Source organism: Anarrhichthys ocellatus, unplaced genomic scaffold (assembly GCF_004355925.1).
Source record: "Anarrhichthys ocellatus isolate YVR2014 unplaced genomic scaffold, GSC_Weel_1.0 scaffold9, whole genome shotgun sequence".
NCBI classification, from domain to species: domain Eukaryota; kingdom Metazoa; phylum Chordata; class Actinopteri; order Perciformes; family Anarhichadidae; genus Anarrhichthys; species Anarrhichthys ocellatus.
Window position 1 is genome coordinate 6251491 of NW_022280039.1, and position 24821 is coordinate 6276311.

At 39.4% G+C, this 24821-nt stretch overlaps 1 protein-coding gene across 1 annotated transcript; it reads right to left on the bottom strand.

The window, feature by feature from the left end:
• Nucleotides 1-693: 693 nt before the first annotated feature.
• atad1a (ATPase family AAA domain containing 1a) lies at nt 694-6180 on the bottom strand. Its single transcript, XM_031848849.1, has 10 exons — nt 6104-6180; nt 5213-5413; nt 4980-5078; nt 4770-4890; nt 3574-3774; nt 3265-3371; nt 2955-3044; nt 2397-2447; nt 2007-2179; nt 694-1324 (listed from the first exon to the last, which is right to left on the bottom strand). Exons 2-10 carry the CDS (start codon nt 5384-5386, stop codon nt 1195-1197), a joined length of 1146 nt encoding a protein of 381 aa, XP_031704709.1. The 5' UTR covers nt 5387-5413; nt 6104-6180; the 3' UTR covers nt 694-1194.
• Between the last annotated feature and the right edge of the window lie 18641 nt (nt 6181-24821).

A 24821-nucleotide genomic window follows, 5' to 3' on the forward strand; every position in this document is an offset into this window, starting at 1 on the left:
ATCGATGTACGGAACAAGGTAGGGAACAAACGTTCAAAGTGAAACAATGGACACTCACGAATAATATTAATGGGACCATTAATAAAACACTAAAATAACCCTTTTTGAAAAATACCGGAAAGATTTGTAAATTCAGAAGTAACTGCCATTGTTGTGTTGGGTGGAAGAAATATGAAGTGCAAAATACTTTGCATTACAAAGCAGCCCTAAACACACTGAAGACCAATGATTGGATAACTTCAGTTGCAGCATTTTGCTTCCACATTCTTAATCATGCACACAGCACAATTCCTATGATGTATATCTGCTAATAGCTGAGGACTGAGGAGGTGTAAAATCAGGTAATATTACAGCCATTAGTAGTATGGCTCAGGTGACTATAGCTGTGGTTTCTATTACGGCGGTGACCTCATCTCTAGTTGGCTGTTTACTAAATGTGTGCTTTGTTATCTGCTTTTGTTTACACGTATTAACTGAGAGCTCTGAGAAAGGCGTCTTTGCTGCAAGTACTTATTACTTGAATTTTTTATTGAATCTAAAAATTGAATAATTCTGCCCAAATGTAATGTAAAGAAGGACCAGTGAAATGAGGTGTTTCACTGAGCTCTCTGGACGACATGAAGTTAAGGTGTCTTCCTCTTCATTGTCAGACTTATTGTGACTTGACAGCATATACAGCAGTGCTCACTTCACAACTAAAAACAAGACATTTTTTGGGGTATTTTGTACTCCTTGGGAGCGGTAACTCAGGAAGAGTCGATTTAAAATCAAGCAGCAAACCTCAAGAGATTACTGGTCTAGATTCCAGACTCATGAGTCATGGAGCTTAACCCCCTTTGCTCATGATCACGTGTAAGTCAGTGGTGGGACGGTATATGGAACCTTACAGTGGTGTAGAAGAGTAGTTTGTAGGATTACTAGCAGTAACTTCAGATGGATTCATAACGTTTACGGACAATGCATTCACAGTGGCCAGTAGGAGACATTAGATTTCCAAAAGTATTGCAGCTGTACACTTGTGGCAGGGTTGTGCTGAAAGTGAGCATGCTCAGAACAAACACTGCATAAATAAAAGTATGGCTGATTTCTGGCTTTTCCAGCTGCAACCCCTGACATGTTGGTGGAGCCTCTGCTTGTCGAGTTAAAACAAAAAGCAAGAAGAAAATATTTCCCATCGCGGTGCAGTGTTGGTGTTTAGTCCAGCGGTACCTCTGACACAGTGGGTAACATGTAGACGGTGGCCCGCTTAGATTCCTTCATCTTGTCCAGGCCGAAAAGGAGGTCCAGCTGGGTGACCGGCCGCAGTCGCTCCTCGTCCACAGGTCTGGAGCAAAGGAGACAAGTGGTCAGACACAGAAACACACTAAACATTATCGTACACTGGTATTCAGGACATCTACATGCTGTACTTAAATGTTATATACGTCATCAGTTCTCTTTTGTTTTAATAAACCTGCTGCTGGGCCTGGAACAAGCAAACAACAGGCCGACGTCTTTAAGTGTTAAGAGTGCCGAGAACAAAAAGTTAAAAATATTTCTTCTTTTAGTTATAGCGCCTTGCTCTGAGAGGGTTTCAATAGTCGCTTAGCAACAGCTGAAGCATGGGTTACACAGATCAGATATTCAGCATCTTATGAAATGTGTGATGCTTTTAAAATCAACCAGATCCACCTCTGATACCTTTCAATTTAATAACACACAGTACTCGTGAAGTCAACCAACACAGGCCTCAACCTGAAATTATTCCAATGCGCATGATTAGAATCCATGAGTGTGCATTCATCATACTCACTATTACTTTCACTGTCCTACTGATAACTAAAAAGAATGGTTAATTTATACACATATATATCAATAGAATGTGAAGTTAGAGAGTACCAGTATATATACATCGCTCATAGTAATATATCTATCAGCTTTCGAAAGCCCACACTGGTGTAACCTCCACTGTTCAGGGGCAGGTACTGTTATGAGATCTTGAAGGTGTTTGAATATCTGAGTCATACCTTTCTTCCTCCTGGCAGTCCTGTAGTTGCTGAGCGATCTGTCTCATTTGCTCCTTGCGGACATAGTCCCGGAACCGGTACATGGCAGCATCGCGGCTAAGCTCCCGGAGGTCACTGCCGGAGTAGCCCTCTGTCTTCTCCGCAATCTCCTTCAGATTAATCGCATTGCTCAACTGAGCAGAAAGGGAGGACAGCAATGTGAGGCAATTATGTAGAATGAATCTGTTAGCTGTCTCTGGTCTTCGGCTGTATTCATGGGTGATCTGATCTACTTTGTCATTTGACAGCAAAAACACAGGTGTGAAATGATCTCTGCAAATGACAAAAGAGAGCTTTGAAGGAAATCATTTCTTTCATGACTGACTCGGATGAAAAGAAATCACAACTTACATTTTCTCCTGCTAAAATCAGCCTCAGGATGTCCTGTCTTTGTCTTGTATTCTGCAAAGACAGAAAGACAGTGGCTCTTCAAAGCATGTTAATGTGCCACCAATGAATAGTAACAAAAGTACCTGTGCAACTAATCACTCGTTAAAAGACATTCTCATCATCAGAAACGGTCAAAGTGATTTAATATTAAGCCCATTCTTTTTGTGGCTGGGCCAGCAGCCATGAATCAGTCTGAGACACACAGTTCAGCTCAGTTTAAGCTGTGCTCCTTTACTGTATGTGTAGCGCAGAGCACTCAGTAAAACACACTATTTCAATCACTACAGTAAATAGAACATTGTGGTACAGCGGGGCCTAGAGAAAATGAGCTATTCTGTTTTTCTATTCATCTATATTCAAAAATTTCCCTCATAAATAAAAAAAATACAAATGTAGGTAAATTTAGGAAAGGAACAAAGTCACAATATACCAACTTATTACACACTGTATGTATGTATGCATCTAGATGCATTAGATAGAAAACAACCGTTTGTGCTGGTGTATGTGCACGCGTCTTACTGGCAAGCCAACATGAAAAGTGGCGGGCATCCTGCGCAAAATGGCTGGATCCATATCCTGTGGCCTGTTTGTAGCTCCCATCACCATCACCTAAAATCACAAGTATATCAACATGAATACATTATGCTGACAAAACCACCTGCAGCACAAGCACTGTGTGCAACAGGCACCATGTCCTGCATGAAAGGTCAGGCACATCTTTTCAAATACTTTTCCAATGACAGGGGACAAGAGAAATCCTACCCAGTACATACCAGTGTAACCTAATCTGGTGTGTACATTACAGTACGGGGGGGTATGGTCGTGTTACCTGGGTGGTTGAGGAAGTATCCAGGCCGTCCCACAGGCTCATGAACTGGGCCTTCATCATGGCTGTGGCCTCATGGTCCAGGCTGGAGCGGTTCCTCAGAAATGACTCTGACACACCAGAGACAAGGAGCAAGGCGCAAAAACAAAGACGAATCAAATTCTGAAGGAAACCCTCAAAAATGTTTGTATTAAAAACATCATGATAACAATATCAGTGTCAGCTTTTTTAAATAATCTCTTCTTGAAAGAGTAGAGTTAAAGATAAATCACATCTAACAGTGTATTAAACTAATAGAGTATTTAAACATACCAATCTCATCAATGAAGATGATGCAGGGCTGGATTTTTTTTGCCAGTGAGAAAACGGCAGCAGTCAGCTTCTGTGACTCGCCGTACCACATGTCGGTCAGCGTGGAGGCCTGAAGGTTAATGAACTTGCAGCCTGAGGCTTTGGCTGTTGCCTTGGCGATCATGGTCTTCCCACATCCCGGAGGACCAAACAATAAAACACCTGCAAGGATAAAACATAAACAAAGATTAGGAATGACTGTTTCTGTCTATAGGCCTATTACTGCCAACTGTTGGAGATATTTTGCCAAACTCGGTCTTCTCTAACACACGTACAGATGGAAAATCTGGCCTGACTTGCTGCGTACTTTTAAAAAATTACATGATATAAATAAAGGCTGGAGACTGGATTGCCATGACAGCTAATTTTGGAGGTTGACTCATCCTCGAGCTCTGTATAAAGTTTTGTGCCAAACAGTAAAAAAAACAACAAAAAAAAAAAAAAAACTCTAAAGAAAGTAAAGTGTTCCTCCAAGTGATCGTCTGCTTTCAGGCTGCCAAGTGTACAACTCTCGCCTGACGTCTTTTTGCGTACACAGATGGAGGCATAGTGCACTGGATGGCTTTCTAACAATAATGAGAAAGAGAAGACACAAACCTATGTTGTTTATCACAACTTCTGATATAAGTAGTTCTTAAAACGTAGTTTTATGTTGGTTTGGTATCGATGCACTTCAACTCAAATTGTTAGCATTGATATAGAATGCAGTCAGAAATTGTAACCGAGATTCAGAATGTGAATATACTGTCTGCTGGCAGCATTAACAGACCATCTATAGCAGATTATTCATGTATGTATTTTTTGTGAGGAGGAGGCATGTAGTATCAAATGTCCCCTTCTTACTGCTCCTCTCTCTATCATTCAATAAATTGTGTAAAAAGAGATAAAATTCCTCCACAGTTGACCTAATGTAGGTTACCATCCTTCAAAAATTTTTTTTTGAAAGAAGTCAAACAACTACAAAAAAAAACGTTTCGTTGTGCAAATACTTTATAAAAGCACTAAAGATGAATTAATGCCAGATGTCTATGTGCAGTTTCCAATCTATTAGTACATCACACTTTCTATTTTGTCCTCTAATGTTAGTATGTACGTACATTGAAGATTATGAGTAACATTTTACCATTACAGTTCTGATTAAATGACAGCTGTGGTACCTTTAGGGGGCTGAAAGAGTTTGGATCCAGTCAGAAGGTGTCTTTTTTGAAAGGGCAGGATGACTGTGTCCTGCAGCTCATTGACAACCTCATCCAGACCTGCTATATCTCTCCAGGTCACCTGCAGGAAGGTAGAGTAATAATGAAAAAGGGTAGAAATATCATGACACGTGATAATCTCAATTGTCAATTGAGGACTACTGTGGTTACCTTCATAGTTTGGGGATCAACAAGTTGAGATGCAATGTTCAGCTCATAATCTGTTAGTTGAACGCCCTCAACACCAATCCTCTTCATCAGTTGTTCTGCCTGTAGAGAGGAGACACACACCCCAGCTCAAGACACAAAAAGATAACAGACCCTAGGAAAATATCTACCTACAACATCTTACATACTGTAAAACAATGGCCGGCTTATGTTATGTGCTTATGTTCATTATATACCCTTTTCTTGGCTTGACTTTTCTGTTTGGAGGTAGGGTCCATAGCGTCTAAAACCCATTTGATGCTGTAGTAGGTCGCTGCACCAAAGATGGTCAACCTCAACAACATGCCCACCACCTCATTCCTGGACAGCGGCCGCATCAGGGCCTCTCTGGGAAGATCTTTAAGCAGCATCTCCACCGGCTGATGTCAGTCCATTGGCTGGATAAAGATGTAGTGAACAGAGGAAGGAGAATGAGGAGACGAACGAGAGAGCTTGAAACAGATTATGTAGTTACAGTTATACCAAATATAAGTAGTATAAACCAGAAATGGACATTACATTTTCAATTTAAGTCTGGTAGAAGCATAGTTATGCTCCACCTGGTGGTGTGAACTATACTCCCATATTGCTTGCTTTAAGAAATCACACAATATTAGTTTATATAAGTTTATATTTCTCTACTTGTTGGGTAAGACGTATGCCAAACTGAAGAGTGGCTCGGGGTGTTTTTCGGGGTATGAACCTTTACATTATGTGCAGTAGAGCATTACAGAACGAAAGTTAACGTTAAGATAACACAAAAGCCAACGCTAACCATAATTTCATCACAATATTTGCTACTATCGCTAACTGAGCGGGTCATTTACACACCAACACAATGTCGCTATATCACAGTTATAGTCAGTATGCATCCATGGTTTAATACCGAGGAAAACATCATTCGTCAGTTAGCATCTCAAGGCAAGCTAACGCTAACGAGGCTGTAACTAGCAAGCACCAAACTGTCACTTCAGCATTGTGAAATGTCGATACACCGAAGGGCTGAACAAAACATTTAACCCACACTCCGTATGCTGTGTAGCATGAATGTAACGCCCTTCGTAAGATAAAAGATAAAAGAGTCATACTTGCTAAAGACGGGGACCAACAGCCAAGTGACGAAAATTCCAAAACACTGGCAATGAAGGGTGCACCATGTTTTGTATCTCGGGTAGGAACAAACACTTCAGTTCCGGGATTTGTTATAATCCATCTCGTAACTGAGGTTCATACAGTCAGCCACTGGATGGCAGAGTTTGCACACAGATACTATACATATCAGCACCATTACTACAGTAGTTGTTGGACCGTCAACCATTTATTAGTTTACTGGGGATTATATAGCCACGTGGTATTGCAGTACATCTTTTGAGGGACATTTAAAAGTCAGAAATGTTTGACATTTTGAAGGAATGTATTAATTAATTTATGTAATAATTAATATTGTTCATAAAATACTTACTTTGGAATGTTTTAGTATGTATCCAAAATGTGCAAAACGTTAATTTACATTCATGTATTTTTTTCCCCATCACGCCACAAAGTGTATGATATTACAATATGTCTTAGAGATAAATATTTAGCTGGGGATGAATGTGAATCTTTTGATTAGACTGTGATTGGACACCAAAAACCCAAGCATTTCATAGGGTAGGCTTCATGCAAATGTACCCCAGTCTAGTATAGCTCAAATCTGAAGCCCTTATCTGTTTGTTTTCCACTAATTTCAAGTGCTGACTGATGCTGGATAATTCAGTCTTCTTAACAGCAGCCTTGAAGATAAGACTGTAACAAATGGGCCTCTCCTACAAGCAATTTATCACACATGGTCCAAAGGGATTGTTAATTGTCACAGATTGTGTGCTACATTTGAAAAAGCTGTTACAGCTCGTTTCCAGACTGGTCTCTGCTTCAGGATTTCATCTTTGAAATATAGAATAATAATACTGAGAATAAACTTAAGTATATAAGTGTAAAAACATCTACTATAACTCTACTATAATTTGCAACCTTTTACATCAAAGGATTTAATGAATACACATGTTCCTTTTGATATTCCCCCAAGACTCCCAGCTCTTGCATCAACCTGAATGCTGTACCTCAAGCAAAAATAAACAATAACAGTTTTCATTGTAACGTTCACTTCACCATCCATGGAAATGTAATACATTTTGGCCCAGTTTACCACACTTCTATGTGAGCACAATTAACTGGATTTTGAACAGTGTGCTAGAAGAGGGGGATTGCTTTTTTTAATTTTTCTTGCTGTTGGTTAAAAAACTGCCAAAACCTCTTCCCCTTTGTAGTCCAATTAGTGGTCCAAATTGGATGCTCAATTCCATACCACACAGTTCCAGTTTTAAGCGTCCAGCTAAGTTAAATCCACCCTTGTTATGAAAAATGGCACACAGGCTGCTATTGCACACACCTTCGACTGTGAAAATGCTTCATGAAAAGCTTTAATCCCCTTGTACTGCAGCAGCGAGTCCCAGGAGATAGCAGCCTGACAGGGCCATTTTGATGGGTCTGGGCATTAAAGCACAGGCTTGTGTATCTGCAAAGTGCAGCCGGGGCTCCCACAACGATGTGCACATCGCCCAAACAACCACTCTTATGGGGTGGGACCAAAAAAACACATTGCGCTCCCATGGCTGTCAACCTCGACCATGCCATAGCTAAACTAAAGCACTCTGCTCGCAGCTTTCACAAGCCAAAGCTGCACTCTTTGGCTGGTAACTGATTGTTTAGCAGCAAGAGATAAGAATCCCTGTTGATGGGGAATGCTTGTGCCATAATGTCCTATTGTATGTACTTACCAGGTTATAATTTGCAATTATTTTATAAGTGAGGAGAGTGAATTTTTCCTGAAGGAGTTAGAATGTTTAACACTTCAGTAAATGTTGGCCACATACAGCAGTTAATTACCCTTTCAATCTCCCAGGAAGAGATATTGTCTCTTGCAGGATAAAGAATCATTTGGAAGAGGATCATTTATTTGCCTGTTACCTAGAGGAACCAAAAGGATTTATTTCTGAAAACACTAAGGGCTGAAACTGGACCGCTCACCTGAGTATTTTGAACATGACTGGACCGCTCACCTGAGTATTTTGAACATGACTGGACCGATCACCTGAGTATTTTGAACATGAGTGGACTGTCTTTTTAATCCATCCTCTAGTGGTTGAGTTTTCTCACATGACAGAACAGATTAATTTTGGTTTAACCCTTACTGTTCATATTTAATGCCTTTACAGTACGGTCCGGGTCAATTTTGACCCAGACCAAGAAGTCCCTCATAGTAAGTGTCTATACCAAATTTTAAACTCAAGATCTATTTAGAATGTCTAAATAGCCCATGTCCCATTAATAAATTATTCATCCTTAATAAATGTTTCAGAGAGCAGGGAGTGTATTTTTTAAGTTTTACAACATTCTTTTTTGGAGAAAAACATCTTCTACCCTACTACAACACATTATCATGTCCTGTTTTACATAAGACATAAAAACATTAAAGCCATAATGATTTAAATATATTTTATTGAATTTGAATATGGCATAAACATTCTGGAACTGTTGGAATTTATAATATAACCATGTTTAATCATTGCAACCATTAAACGCTGTCCTCACTGCTATATCATAAGAAATCATAATTTTCAATATTAATTCAACATTTACCACTTAGAACACACAACATTGCATGATAAAATGCTTATTATAAACTAGTTTCTACATTCAAAGCAGCGACAGGAAACTATATGTGTGTGGAACTTGCTAAAAGAATGACATTTAGGGTATTTTTACTGCTGTCAAATGTCAAAACGAGTCCAATTTGACCCGGACAGTATGTAAGGGTTAAACATTTTTGGTCCTACTTTAATTCAGCCATTATAAAAGGTACAGCGAGTCTTAACTAATTTACTTTTACTTTTTTACTAATGGTTTTTGGATCAGCTATTCGCTATTGATACCATTGATGAAAAAACAAGGTTATGAAAAAAATCTAAAACACAATGTAGTTCATTCAACCACTGCCCCTCCTCTATAACGAGTGTGCCTCTCTGGATCCTGGTTGCCCTTTTGTGCCACCTATCTGATGCCAACTATTCAGGGGCCGAACATAAATAATTCAGGCCTATTATATGACAAAAAAAGGCCTATCATTGTCATTTAGCATAGATGACAACACAGGGATGAGCAGACGATAGATGCATGAAAGAAGCGATGTCTGTGTGAGACTTGATACCGCTCAACAAAAGGATTTCACATGGTGCTGAGGATTCCTCGGGCATCTCGCACACTTTGTTCATTCTGCCAGGGTAACTCACACAAGTTGACAACCCATTGACATCGCCAGAGAAAGATTATTACAACTGTATTTCCAGACTGACAGCTTTATCCAGTTTCCTCAACTCTGCAGGACCCACCATGGATACAGAAGCACTGCTTAAAAATGAGTGATAATTTGTTTTCTCCTTCTCCTCCATCGCCTGAGACAGGTGAGAATGCAATGCATTCCCAGTGGCACATCTTTTCATGCATATAGATTAGGTGGATATAATACTTCTTGCTCTGAAGAGGAAATCAGTTTGTCTGGTGAATCAGTGTGTTGGAAATTTGTGGTAAATAAAAAAGTTCTGAAACGTTTCATACCATCACAATAGACGATTTTGTTTTTAAAGTAACTTTTGTTGTTTTGTAGTCAAGTAGGGTGTGACAGCAGGGTGGTAATAATGTCAACTTTAGATAGTCAGGATTTTGTATCAGTAGTCAGCATCTGTGAGGTTGATATTAGGTACCCAATTATCCACTGAAACTAAGTTTTAAATTGTTAAACATAGCAAAAGTGACAAGAGGAACAAGACAGATTGACACATTGTATCAAAATAAAAGTTACATTTACAGTTGTGTGAAATGCAAACAATCTGGTGTAGCAAGTTGCCGTCATGGTGTAATATTAAAAAGAAATCATCTAAGACTAAAAAGCCTTAATTCATGCAACCTGGAGACACTGATAGCAAATATGAAGCTCGTCACATAAAAACGTCTATCTTCGCTGCATATAGCATGAAAGTTTGTTGCCACCTGTCATCTGTCATCTGTGACAGGCTGCTGATTCTCCTCATCTGCTTTTAAAATTATATGTTCAGCTCGTGTGTTTGCACTTCAGCTCATATCCAGTTGAATGTTATAATTACTCAGAAATTAAAAGGGTAACGCTCATGGAACATGTTTTTTGAGATTTAATTAGCTCAAGTATAGTTTATGTTGGGTTGTCTCAACAGCTTTAATGAATGTTCAGTCAGAGTTTTCAGAGGCAATTATTGGCCTGCATCGTAGATGTACTGAAGGTCAAAAGTAAATTATTCCATCTATGGTTCATTGTACATTAATATTACACGTGAACATAGTAGAGTAAGTGATTATTGTAACTATCATCAGTGAATTCAACAGCAGCAGTGACTTGACAGAGATAATTCATTCAGATATAAACTGAACTTTCATTTCAAGTCACTCTTCAAACTCTGATCTCTGCTCCTTCTTCCACTTCGGGCAGTTGTGATGTATTCATTAGAATGACTGCAGTTCTGTTACATAGTCTGACTTTATGTAGAGAATGAATCTCAGACTGGTCAGCCTAATAAAGCTGGAATCAAATTTACCAAAAATCCAAAGTGAGAGGACAGCATTAGATCATAGTTAATGTTTAGTTATAGACATTTCTATAATGTATTAGCTTGTATATTTCACAATATTTTGTTGTTTTGAAGAGGAGGTAAAACTCCAGCAGCACTTGTGGTAAGCAAAACAACTTTATAGTTATGTAAAGTCTGTGAGGGCTTAAGGCTGTCCCACTGTCAAATCGTTGAGGGCTTGAGGGCTCTCGCAGAAATGTTGAGCCCTTTATGCACACCTTCCGTAAATCCGCATTTCTGATGACCTTCCTTGAGGGAACTACCCACAATTCATAGGGTTGCGATGTTAGGCAACGGGTTACTAGGGGAAGCCCGGAGGCTTAAAAAAAAAGGTAAACAAAAAGGACAGAACACGGCTGTTCAGCCCGGCATATTAAATTTACACTGAAACATTAATCAGAAATGGTTCATTGCCAAGTACACAGACAAGGAATTTGACTTGGTGATTTGTGCATGACAAAAATAGAAAATATGAAAATATACGATAAAATATTATAAACAAACAAACAAATTAAGAGTACTTTAAAACATTATGTTATTAAACTGTCAAGTGTATTTTACATTATTATTGTACATAAAAACACATGAAATAAAAAAATGTAAGAATAGGCAGAAATTACAGGAAGACGTTCAAATCAGGCAGCAAAAACAATAAAATAAAGGTACCATTTCATGCTCTTTTAGCCTCTCACACTCAACCATTTACCTGGTGACTTCAGCCCCTGAGGGTTCAGGGCCCAAGGCCTTACGGGTCACATTGACATTGAGCCAAAGCGTCCTTGAACAAAACACTGAACCCCAATATGCTCCCCGGGCACTGTACCTGTATTTAAGTTTCAGAACAGTACTAACTTCTTTCAATACTTTGCTTAAAAAGCACTTAATATGAAAAATGTGTCTGACTGTGACCAAATGAGCTTCACTCATTTAAACCAGTTTCAGTTACTAGCTCTCTCGGCTGTCAAAAGGCAAGACAGCAGCAACAGCGCCAAGGCCTCTTCACACTGTGTCCACACATTCACCAAGTTTACGTCCTCACCACTCACCTGAAAAGCCTGAGTCGACTCCATAATATCCACCTGGCGTAAAGCATTCTGAGCTATGGAGATGAAATTCAAGCGAACAGCCCCTTTTTCCTCAGGTAGATTCTAATAAGAAAAGCGCCGGGGGTTTTAGGTGATGGGCTTGTGTACGTGTGAGAATGATGACAGCGGTATGTGGGCCTCTAAAAAACAGGGGAATGGCAGAGCTTCTCTGACAAGGACGACGTTTAAGTTCAGAGCTTGTGAGACTTGTCCCGTCGAGTGAAAACAATTGGCCAGTTCCAGCTCCCATTCATCAAAGTGACAGCACTTGGCCACGTGGAAATGAATGAATAAATAAAGGAGAACGCGTTCAGTGTGCAGATCTAGTGGAGCCTGGTGGGTAGAAGCTGTCTGAGACGACTGTCAATATGTATACTATTCAGCCCTCGTTGGCGAAATGACAAAGTCCATGACTGAAATGCTCATTGCGTATGGTTCTCTCCTCTCTACCACACTATACATAACATACAAATAATTTCTGACAACAAAATCAAAAATGTAATCTTTTCAATCCCCTCCTTTCACTTATCATCTACTGATATTGATACCAGGCTGCTGTCATGGCTCGCCTGTGGCTGGTTGACCTCGCAGAGCTCGGGCATATCAACATCCCTTTCTTGACTTTGACTGTGAAAGGAAGAGTATTTGTATGCACCCCACGTGGATACAGAAAAGTATGCTTCACCCCTCACTACCCTGCTCTTGAGCTATGCCCTGCCACAAATTCACTATTGATCATCGGTTTCTGTTGCCGCTGAGCTGCCCTGGTTATCTATAGACATCCATGCTGGCCTACAAGCCTCCTTCCATGTGCAATTCACAAGAAATAAGAACATCTTAGATAAGGAGCCAGTCTGTGCTGCTGAGGTTATACTGTAGACACATTGGGGTCATCTCACTGGATCTTTTGTCTCGTTAATCTGTAGAGTGAAGAAAGATTATAAAATCACTAGGAGTACTTAATGCATGAGCAATTTAGGTTGCAGTACATGCAATGAAATGTTCTATCTAAATAATTGTAGTAGAGTCAGTTATAATGTATACACTGTAAACATTGTTTAAATAAAGGAATAGGGCGACATTTTGGGATATAGGTGTATTTGCTTTCTTAGAGAGGGCTAGATGAGAAACACTTTCATGCCTGAATGTTACATATGAAGCTAAACCAGCAGGTGATTATCTTACTGTAGCTTAGAATAGAGACTGGGAAGGGAAAGAACTTGCCTGGTCAGGAGGTAAAACAAAACTTACCTGACAGCACCTCTAAAGCTCACTAATTAACATGTTATATGCAGGGCTCATTCAGACTTGCTGTTTCCCTCTGTTTACAGTCTTTAAGCTTAATTTAGTAACACAGATGAAGTGGCGTTGGTATCAATATTCTCATCTAACTCTTGGTAAGAAAGCAAATTGGAGTATTTCCCACTATGCCAATCTATTCGGTTATATAAATTCAGTTTGCATGAAAACTGAGAACATTTCATACGTATCATTTGTCATTCAAAGTCACTTTAAATGCATCCCTCAGTTCCAACAATTTATGGGATACCTTGGATCAATCCATCATCACATGAACAAAACTGAAATTTAACAGCGCAAGCATCTTCTTTTTTTCTTTATGAGGACAAAAAGCTCGTATTTCCCTTATGAGCCTTGCTCCCTCAGCTGTGGCATATCGTTCTGAGAGTGACACCTTTGTCATAAATTACGTACAGGCAGCATGATGGCCCTCAACTTCAGCCTGGGGTAAGCAGCGGGTGGTGCGGGTAGTCTTATGTTGCTTGGCTGCACAGCGAACCATATTGATTACCACTCATGTTTCTTTTGAATCAATCTCCATCACCCATTGGCCATTTTCTCCATTGTAATTAATTTGGGAGGACGGATGATGGAGTTGGCTCGCTGCGTGTATGAAGCATAACTGTGGCGCTGTGGTGATTCCATAAGGAGATTTAACATTGTCTCTATCTCACCACGATTGGCCAATGGAAGGGGGCACATCGCTATCACTGCCTGCACCCTCCCATCCTCCCCTATTCTCCTTCACTGCACCCCCTGGGGATCCAGAGACAACATTTACTTTGGCTGATTAAAAACCGTACCAAATAACACCTTGGGTTCAGGCTAGACACCCTCAGTGACGGTGATTCATGGTTTTGTCTTTATATACGTAACCATACATATTGGAAGTGCTACACTATACATGAATATCTGCAGTGAAAGAAAGATTCTACAGTAGTTTGATATTCCTGTCTCTGTGAACCATAAATGAAGTTCCTGGGATTGACACTTTCCTGTGCATTTTGTATTCAATGCATCAAGTCCTTCCTGAGGCACATCTGAAATAATAAAACATCTTTCATCTCAATCAATGTCCAAAAACAATGAACACCCTTCCATATTTCTTTATTAATGCACCAACAAACTAACCCCTTCCCCCACTGGCGGAGACATTCTTCACCATGACAGCGACCACACACAGCATGTTTATCCTCGAAGACAATTTAACTTTTGATTGTTCCTCGATAAGCCAGAGTTGTTGGATGAAGCTCCGTGTGGAGCGGATCTCACTCGGCTGGTATCAGCTAGATTTATTTTTCCTCCCAGCACTGGAGCTTGGTCAGTGCTCAGCTCAGCCCAAACCCCCTGGTGCTCTCACCAATCTATCAAGTCCATCAATGTTTCATGTAGCCTGGGGGACACTGGCTGGCAGCCTGAATGAGCTTCCTCTTCCTCCTTCTCTTCTTCATCCTGCCAACGCCTCCTCTCCCTCTCTGATGCCTGCTGACGTTCGCTGGCTTTTTAGATTTCTGGAGTTTTTTTTGTTCAATCTCCTCAGATCACCTCATTGAAAGTACCAAGTAAACGGAGTAAACTACACTGACTGCATCACAGCCTTTAAAAAAATAATAGAAATGGTAAAGATGAAAAATGTTCCCCTCTCCCCGGTTCAATTCCAGCTGTGGAACCTTTTTGCATCTTAAACCCCACTTTCTTTGTCTCCCAATGTTTCCTGACTGTATCCATACTGTCAACTATCATACTGAAAAGGTAAAAATATAGAGAGAAATGAAATGGAATAAAATAACTGTTTACACCGATGCGTTTATCAATAATACGTAGAATATCTCTATAGAAACCAGAATGCACTGCTCATTGGTGGCTGGAAATGGAGTTGAAGGTAATTTAATGAAAAAGTATAATTTTAATAAACCTGCAATAACTGATTTTTTGGCCACTTGGTGGCAGCAGACACAAGCTGCAAACACAACGCTGAAACATGGCTAACATGTTAGCCACCAGTTGTTTATTTACACATCCAGAGGGTACAGAATAACATACGCATTAATTTAGGGTTATGATTCTGGTCATTTGACGAATGTTGTCTAGGTCCAACCTGCAGAGTTGGACCTAGCCAACATTTTCACATCATCCCTCCTTAAAGTATCACCAGTACTAGCTGTGCTACGGTTTACGGGGCTATAAAGGGCATTGCAGAAAGCTGTGATATACTAAAATTGCAGCTTCTCATGTCAAGATTGTTAAAACCTACAATAAACAAGCTACAAGTTAACATAACATAATGCAGCATAACATGCTTTTTTTAATTATTGAGAGCAGCAGAATTACAATGTGTTGTACAATGACAGGAGCCCAGACATTTACGGTGTCTCTGGCCCAGAAACTCTGCTTTTGGTGTGCTGTAAACTTCCAGGTGATCAGTTAGTAAAGACGTGACGATATGATTGTCTTCTGTTACATCTCAAACCAGAGATCTGTGGTGAGTGATTTCTGAAAGAGAATTGTGTGTCCTGGCGATGCCCTTTTTGCCAAATGGAAGGTGGATCCCCTTTTTAACAGTGATTTATCTTTTGACGGCAGTGATCTTTGGCCAGCTGCTGAGCTCTAAGGAACACATTTACACAGACTGTGATTATGCTCTCAAAAAGTCACCACAGCGAAAAGTGGCTGTAATCATGTATCTTGTCTCAAATCAGTGAGAAGTGGATTAGGGCTATTTTATGAGGTCCTGGCTCTCTCTCTCTCCCTTTCTTGTTGCTAAGTGACAGGGTTCATGTGGAATTTTCTCTCACACAGTCATGCCAAACAACTCGTACATCATTTTTTTGTGACCCTCCTAGGGCATTGAAGAAGTGTTTGCTGCAGCTGCAGGGTTTAAGGCTTGAACTGCTTTGTGTTGTGACTTAGATGTGAGAGCGTGTTCTAAATGCCCTCAGTTCAAGTGAAGATAAAGACAAGATGAATGCAGTTTGTTCCATTTCCACAAACCCACACGCTTTTCAGTCCTCGAGGGTGCATAACTTTTTGATACATGACAAACACTTTTGAAGCAGCTTAGTAGAAATTAGCTAAAAGGAAATGAATGAAATTAACAGGAGGCCAGCTGAACAACTTCACACACAAGCAGATGCCATTTGGGATCAGCATTAGAATTACAAGGTCGCCTGAGGCTACTTCTCTTCTCAACTGCCTGGAGCACATCTTCAAATAAAAACCACCAATGACTTTATTAAACAATATTTCATTGAGTAAAATGTTTATCAGCTAATGTGATTTTCAGCCACAACTTATGTGATAAAGCAAATGTTATTCTGGCATTACTGTCAATTCACAGTTGTATTGTATGATTTGGCTGTGCTGTATGCTTTCACCCTGTTTGACATCCTGGGATTATAGTTGCTTACTGTGTTTATTTTGCACTATTATTGGAAATCATGCACAATTTTTCTGCTTTGCTCTATTTTCTACAAAAATAGTGACCATTGCAGAGTTGTAAAAGAATGGTCAAATATTCTTGTAAAGATTTGCTTTCTTGCAGAGAAGATCAATACCACTCTCTTCTCACTTAACGCTTGTCAAGAAAAGTTTATTTCACAAAATGTTTAACTGCTTCAAAGGTTTCTGCTTTTCTAAGATGATAAACTTAATGCCAACCATTCTCTTTGGCCATAATAAAAGCACTAATGAACCAGTGTATCATATCATTTGTACCATCATGAAAGATATTAAAACTCCATAAGTAAGAAACTAAATGGTTCTCCCCAAGGTTATTTTTTGATAATGCTGCCCTCCCTTAAGCTGAAATTAAACAAAAACTATTAATCTTTCCTAAATAGCTACAGAAACATGAGCTTCATGCTGTGCCTTGATAGTTGAGGGAGAAAGTTGTCATTTGCAACTGTCTTTTCCCGAAAATGAGGCATGCTGACTTGAAAAGTATCAAAACTAAAGACGTACTCAAGGAAAACAGGAAGAAGTCAGTAACTCTGATATAGTTTATTTAACAGCGGTAATGTCAGTGGACTTGCATGAAACCACGCACTGATACATTGTTTTCTTTGAAAAATTAAGAAAATACAATTCAAATGTGGAGTCTTGTTTATCGCCACCTGATGACTGTGAGTCCAATATTCACTTACCCTCTAGGCATCTTTTGGTCTCCACACACAAACATCTGTCTCTTTAGCTGCTGAAGTCCACCAGCGTGTTGCTAGTGTGTGTGTGTCTGCTGTTTGGTGCAAAGCAGGCACTATAGGGGGGTTGTTGTACCTTCTTCACTGATGTAACAATAACGTATCATCAAGCATATAATGCATGTCAGAAAAGCACTTTATCTGGAGTAGGCCACCACGCTCATGCTCCTAACACCCAAGTCAGAAGATGATTCCAGTTTAATGGATGTGAGAGCTGTGATGGGACGCTTGCCGAAAGTGGCACTCGCAATCCTCTTCGCATGCAGCTATTTTGCAAGCAGCAGCATTGTTACTCTCTCCCCTTTTAAGTGGTGAATGTTCACTCCATCCATCAAGGGCATCTTTTTACAGCTAAAAGGTGAAGCCAAGACAGCTAAATGGCAAGCCAGAAGTGGACTTAACATCCCTAAAGTTAGTGTCCATCACCACATATTTACTGCACAGACATGAGTTGAGTTTGCACAAAAGGAGAAGCTGTCATACGAACTGCTGAAAACATTTTTGCAAACAGTATTAAAATATCAAAATATTGTAATACATATATATGTACTTTAGTGTTAATTGATAATGTGCAAAGCAAAAATCATTATATATTTAAAAAAACAATGGACTTCTGGATACTCCCATACACATATACTGCACATATATGTGGAACAACTAAACACCTCTATTTTGCATATATGTACATAAACAGTGTGTAATGACAGATAGTGATCATATGTAACTGTAATACAAAAATCTCAAAACAAATGCAAAATAAAAAGTAATTTGCATAAATACGACGTATAACAGATTGATTTACACGTATAGACTGTACGGTATGTATGGTTACTTTATCAATATGAGACACTTATATGTGGAATGTATTTGACCAATGGACGCACACGTCTAGACATACAGTAAATATTGATGTATAAATATACCATTTAAAAACCATATATTGACTTTAAAACATCAAACTTTTTTTTTCCAAAATAGAGATATTGCATTTATTCTGATGTAAAACATCACTTATGTTGCAAATGCCCAATACTGTGAAATTTGACTGGTATTAATAAGGATTTATTAATATTAAACAGCACAGCCTCGTTTTCAGTAGACATTACATTATTGGTTAAAATGGCCAAACAAAGCAGCTTTCTAAATATCAACACACTTGCCAGTATTAGATTGCTACTAGTTTTGTTATTACCTGAAATGTGATAGCAGTCTTTACAACATTGTAAAGAGAAACAACACATCACTGTCTTGTCTTGCTTGAGGGGTGTGGGAATCCCTGGACATTTGTTTACAGTGTCGAGGAGAAACCATCAAGTCCCTAGAGCTGCCTTTGAAGTGCCAGTGTATTGTCAGTGGAACTTCCTGTGAGATGTGGAGCAGAGCCCCCCACATCCCTGGACCAGTTCCCTGGTGCAGCTGGTAGTGAAGGAATCGTACATTTGATATGTAGCTTGTTATTCATAATAATTATTTAAAAATTCTGCTTCAGGTTATAACTTCTCAATAATACATATTGTAAAATAAAACGGTTTCAAAAATGCTTTAGGAAGTGGCTACTTTGTGATTGATAGTTTGTTTCACAGTGTGTTTTCAGTTATTGAAAGTTAATTGTAATCTTTTTTAGTCACCTAAAATGCCTTATTCAGCCTTCACTTATAGCAGTGAGATGGTGTCGCTCCACCCTCTCGTGTCACTTCAGGTTGCAAAAAAAAAACAAGATGAGGATAAGACTAATTATTGCCTGATGCCTGGAAAAGATCTCTCCAGGCATGTGGAGGGATATCTTATGTTGTAAGACCCTATGTGTGTCAGATGTTGGTTAGGTTATTATGAATTTAACAGAATCAAAAACTGTGCTAACTGAGTGATTTTATGTAAAAGCAGTCCGACACATTAGACACAGTTGTAAAAATACATCAACCGTCAGTTGACCGCGGACATGCTTGTAAAATGGCCCGTTTATGTCTCCCGATTGTGAGTCGTTAAGCATAGCAACAGACAGATACACACACAGAGAGGGAGAGAGACGAGAACATCGACCAGAAGAAGACACGCCTTTGATCAACTCCAGTTTTATCTGTCATGGTTGACTGTGATCTCGTTATGATCAAACTGATTCATTTGTAAACACGCTATTTTTGCTTCAATCCAAGCAAGTCAGAAAGAAGTAACGCTAAAACATGAATCACTCTGGATTTTTTTTTGAGAATTGAATTAAAAAGTAAAACAGGGTGTTTAAGTTCAAAGGACACATCATTTATCTGCAGATATGTCTGAGGTAAAGAGCCTTCTACAATTTTGTGGAGAAGATAAACCAGTAAGAGCTGACATGAGAAAAGGAAACAGCCTGAAACAACAACAGATTTTGCTGTCTTTAACTCTTCTGATGCAACATATTCGATTCAGTAGCCTCTGGTCTACAATATAGAGCATTACCACGTCCAAATATCAAAGAGAAGATTCAATATTCAATAGGGATGCTTTTTGACTGGACAGCAGCTGTGTGTGGCCTTGAGAAGAACTTTTTTTTTTACATTAAATTCACATGGGTTGGGGTTATTATTGAAAGCGGTCTCACCATATTTACATAAAATGTAATCAAACCACACAACGTAATTTTTGGAATCTGCTTATACCAATCAAAGCATCTTATGGAATGCAACAAATGCTATTGAAGTTCTTGACTGCCACATGCCCATTTGCATGCAGCTGTGTATGTATGAATCGTGCTTTCTCTGGTGGAAACTACAAAGACAACATTTACCACTGTGATAAAACATGGAGGGGATCTTTTACAATCCTAGATTCTGGCTGGGCTTTCTCAAGATCTCTATTGGCCCATGGGTGTAATAACAAAGCTACTGGTCTACTGCCATGTTAAGTGCTCTCTGAGGCTGCACTTAGGCACAGTGGTGCTTTGAGCTAAATGCTAACGTCTGCTTGCTAATATGCTCACAACGATGATGCTAACATGCTGATGTTTATCATGTTTAACATCTTGGCTTAGCATGTTGGCATGCTAACGTTTGTTAATTAGCACGAAACACAAAGTAGATCTGAAGCTGATGAGAATGCCATTCGTTTTGCAGGTATTTATTCCAAAACAAAAGTATTGAACAAACAAAACATTTGACCTGACAGATCACCAAATTTGTTACAAATGATCTTTTAAGGAGAACAATCATTTTTAAACACAATTTCAAGGCAGTCCATCCAATAGTTGTTGTCATTTTATCTAAAAAGAACATGTCAACCTAATGGATTGCGGTATAAGAAAAGGAGGTCACCAAAGATATTATAACACATTGTCTGAGATCCATGAATGCCAAGCCATCAGGTTGATGTTTAGATATTTTGCAGGATAAGTAATTACTTTTATCTGAAAAGTGAGGGGATCACCACATTTATAATGATTAATCCTAAAGGGAAGAAAAATATCCACAAGTATTTGGCCTTTAACTGGAACTGAACTTTTAGTATCAGAGCTGGTGTCAGTACTGAGTGAAAGTATTCACCGGCGAAATGGAACTTGAAAAGAACCCTTATGATATTGCTGTGCTCTGACACTTTTAACAGCCAAAAAATAACCTTTGTGTAGCATCACTGAAACATTTCATGCTTACGGGATGTGGTTTTATGGAAATTATAATTCCCAGCAAGCAGTGACAAACAAGACACATAGTAATGAAATCAAATCTCCATTTTCATTGAAGCAACTGCACAAGAAGCAACACATCAGAAGCTTAGCGCCTTGGCCTTGTCTTGAGTGGTTAGAATAAATCGGGCCACACGGGAAGCGCAGTGAAATGCTCTTGTTCCTTCCTGACAGTGCACACAGCTCTGTGCATTGTGTTTGTCTGCGTGCCGCGGTCTGGGGAAATGTTTGGCCGATCTTGGAGGGAGAAAAAGCTCGACTCACATCTGCGAGCGGTGGCTGAAGCTCAGTCCCTTGGGCTCTGCGGCAGTACCGCTGTCAAACCCCGGGGCCCTTGCTTCTTCTCCTGGAGACCCCGGATCAAACACTAGGCACACGACTGTCAAAACCCATCTCGTCATGGAGAGAAGAACACGCACACTGTGAGGCTGTGGTACAGTTTACTGGCAAGAAAGAGGGACAAAAAGCACTTTGCTGTGACTCATACCAATGTGTTCACTCAGCAGTTTCTTGTGTCTTATCTGCATATCACCATGTTTATAAATTTGTCCTACTTACTGACCATATGAACAGCATTGAGCGCTTCAGGGGGCTTGTTACAGAACAGCATTTTTAATGTCCCTACATGCAGACAGTGCTTGGAATAGTGTGTCCTGTAAATGTTTTCTTGAAATCAAACAGCAAAAACATGAAAATGTGGAGACAACATATAAAAACAACCTATAGTGATACAGGAGAGAATAAACAAAAAGCAACATGGCCTCGGGCACAGAACAGTATCTCGGAAAGATTAATGAGTGTTCCTGAGGACCCCAAATTAAAATAGCATTGCTTTACATATCATCTTGAAGGGGATAATTAATTACCAGCCCTCATGCAATTGTTTTCAGAAACATCGTGATTACTGCACGTGCAAAAAAAGTCATAGCTTCCATTAATGAAATTCACTGCTTTTTAAATTGATATCTTTATTGGTGGGGCGCCAGCAGATCAAGAGAGCATAACTTGGCATCCACAGAACTGCTGGCTCAGTTACTTGTTCCTCAAACTAGAACCTGGAAAATCGCATCTAGAGGGAGAAAGTACACTCAAGAATACTACAAGGACAGTACTGCAGCAATTTAAGTCATGGGGACTTATTAAACAGCACGGTTTCTTTAGAGCAACCTGAATACATTATGGAGTGTCTCACACAAGAGATAGAGCTCGCTAAGAGAGTGGATAGAGTGTGCTTGTTTCACCTCCTCATCAATCAAGCATGGAAAGCAATCTAAAGGCTGTCGATACAGGATGGCGAATAACATTGAGAGGTCTTTGGTGAATGGAAAGGGAAGGCATTTGTAGGCGTATAGCAAAAATGTAGGCAGAGATCAAGGCAGAGTTAGATTCCAGCTTGACATCATTCTAAATCTTGCTTCACTACTTGGCATGTAAAAATACAGCTGAGAGGATTGGATTATCCTTATATGCCAAAATAAAATTATAGTTCAAACAAATTTTGCCCACAGGACAAGTTGATTTAAATTTAGAACAAATACAAAATTGTGGGCTAAGCAGCAAAAACAAATATGGTTATGTTAAGTAGCATATATAAATCATGTGATGTACTTCTAACATCACAGAAAGTCTTGGAGATGATTCCCTATTTTGCTGTGCAACAGTTTGTGTTTCACTCGCTCAATACATATACAAACAAGACCCAAAGAGTATTTTTGCACTTTATTACACATGTTGTTAGTCATAAACAAAAGTATTTGACAATGAAAATGTTGGTATGATGATGACTCTAGATGAAAAGTTAATGGCTCAACAAAGTGATGACAATTCATCCTGTTGAACATAAATTCAATGAAAATTGTGGAGACTTTTCACATTAAAAATGTCAACCTGCTGGTCACAGGTAAAGTCAGGGGATCAGCAGTCAGTAGGATTCATGTCGACATTACATTATATGTGGTCCGAATTGTTGGCCAGACTGACAATGCCATCCTTTGAACCCTGCCGCTAGCGTGGCTGATAAAAAATACTGCTGTCAAGTGTTCGTCCTGCTGATGGGGGCACCAGAAAAGAAAAACTGTTAACGTCCAACCTGTTTCCATCCCATTTCAACAGAGTATCTGGAATGTGTTCAATTTGAAACCCTCAATGACAATTATTTCTCTTTAGTTGTGACCAACATCACTGTGGGAATATTTAGTAACTATCAAGGTGTAGTTCAGTTAAAATCTTGTTTTTATTGACATCTAATGGTGTAACCTCTTAACTTCCTGCAGTGTGTCCGTAGCCTACATCGAGACATCACTGTTAGTGTGTGTGATTACAGATGTAACAGTGATTTCTTCTGCCCATACACAAACACACCCATCGCTGATGCTCAGTCCAGTCAGATGTGACGACAAACTTGAAACTTGAAACTAGAGATGGCAGTAAAACACTGCTTTTCGTCTGGAATTGAATTATTTCATGCGAATATCTTCTACCCAAGGAGGAAATCTGTTTCAACATTCAACATTCGAGGGACGTTTGGATCTGGCTGTGGAAAAATGTTGACTCACGAAACCACTCTTGAAGATATACAGCAGTGTGTCATGTGGTATTTAAAGGCCAATAGCATGATCAGATTGTGCACTCCAACATGCTCCTCATGGCTCGTGGCTTCTCATGGCTGCCATTAGCAAAAGAACCCAATGTTAAGAAAAAGTTCATGTATGTTGACATTATCCTTTGGTTGTTTCTGATAGTAAATGGTCTGGACAATCAGGCCATACTACTTCTTTCCAGATCTTGGTCTTTTGTGCTCTAAATTGTGTTATGTGACTTTGTTATGTACAGTCACCCTGGACTCAAGACATTTTTCAAATGTCAGTGCTGTCACATTGTGTACAGTGTGTTTTTAATAGATGGTTCCACAAGTCTTTATTTAGATCTGTGATAACATTTGTAATCAGCAAGATTCCTGCTCAGTGTGCATCTTGCCCTGCTAGTAATCCTTGACTGGTGACAGTCAATGCCTCGCTGTCATGTTGCTGCGATCGCATGTGTGTGAATGTGAGGCACTGCTCTCAGGTTAAAGGCACTTTATAAAGAAAGTGCCGAGTATTCAGAGATGTACTGGAGAACAAACCTGGCTGAAATAAACTTGATTCTCTTCTTTCTACAGTACATAAGTAATGACTTTAGTGAGTTTGCTATTGAGGTAAAAATACAATGTTCAACTGTCCCGTATACTGGATAAAGTGTCCATCTTGCAGTAGTTTGTTTGAACTTTCTGTGTGGGTTATATACAAACAAATGAGGATTTTGGGTTGGTGATGCCATCTACAAATCACGTTGTACTGTTTTTATCCTTAAAGTTATCCTTAAATAGCATTGCACACATAAGAAAAAGACAAATACATTGGAAATATGATTCAGTTTACACTCTGTTGTTGCTATAATTGTTTTTTTCTCCATCCACAGGCTTTTTTCTTTTCATTTCTGCCTGAAGACCATAAGGCTGAAAAACAATTGATCTCTGAGGTTGAGCAAGTGCATTTTCCAAAGCGGATACAGAGGAGAATCAATTTGAAGTAAGAGCACCCTGCGCCACAATTGTTTGTGGCTATCAAAGGCTACCCTTTTCTGTCTCATGAAACAAACAAACCATAAATCACTACTGATTGGACAGTGTGGGCGGTACTGGGTTCACCACAGCTCAAACAAGAAAACCAAGATCCCGATTAGTGAGGTAAATATAAAAGTAAGTAAAGCTTTGAAATCTAAATGCCAAGAGTGAAGCTGTTTTGTTTCATACGATCATTAAATGATTTTCTGGAAGATCAAGGATAGACTCTGTTATCAGTAGGGATTGTATTTAATGGGTGGAGTTTATGAAT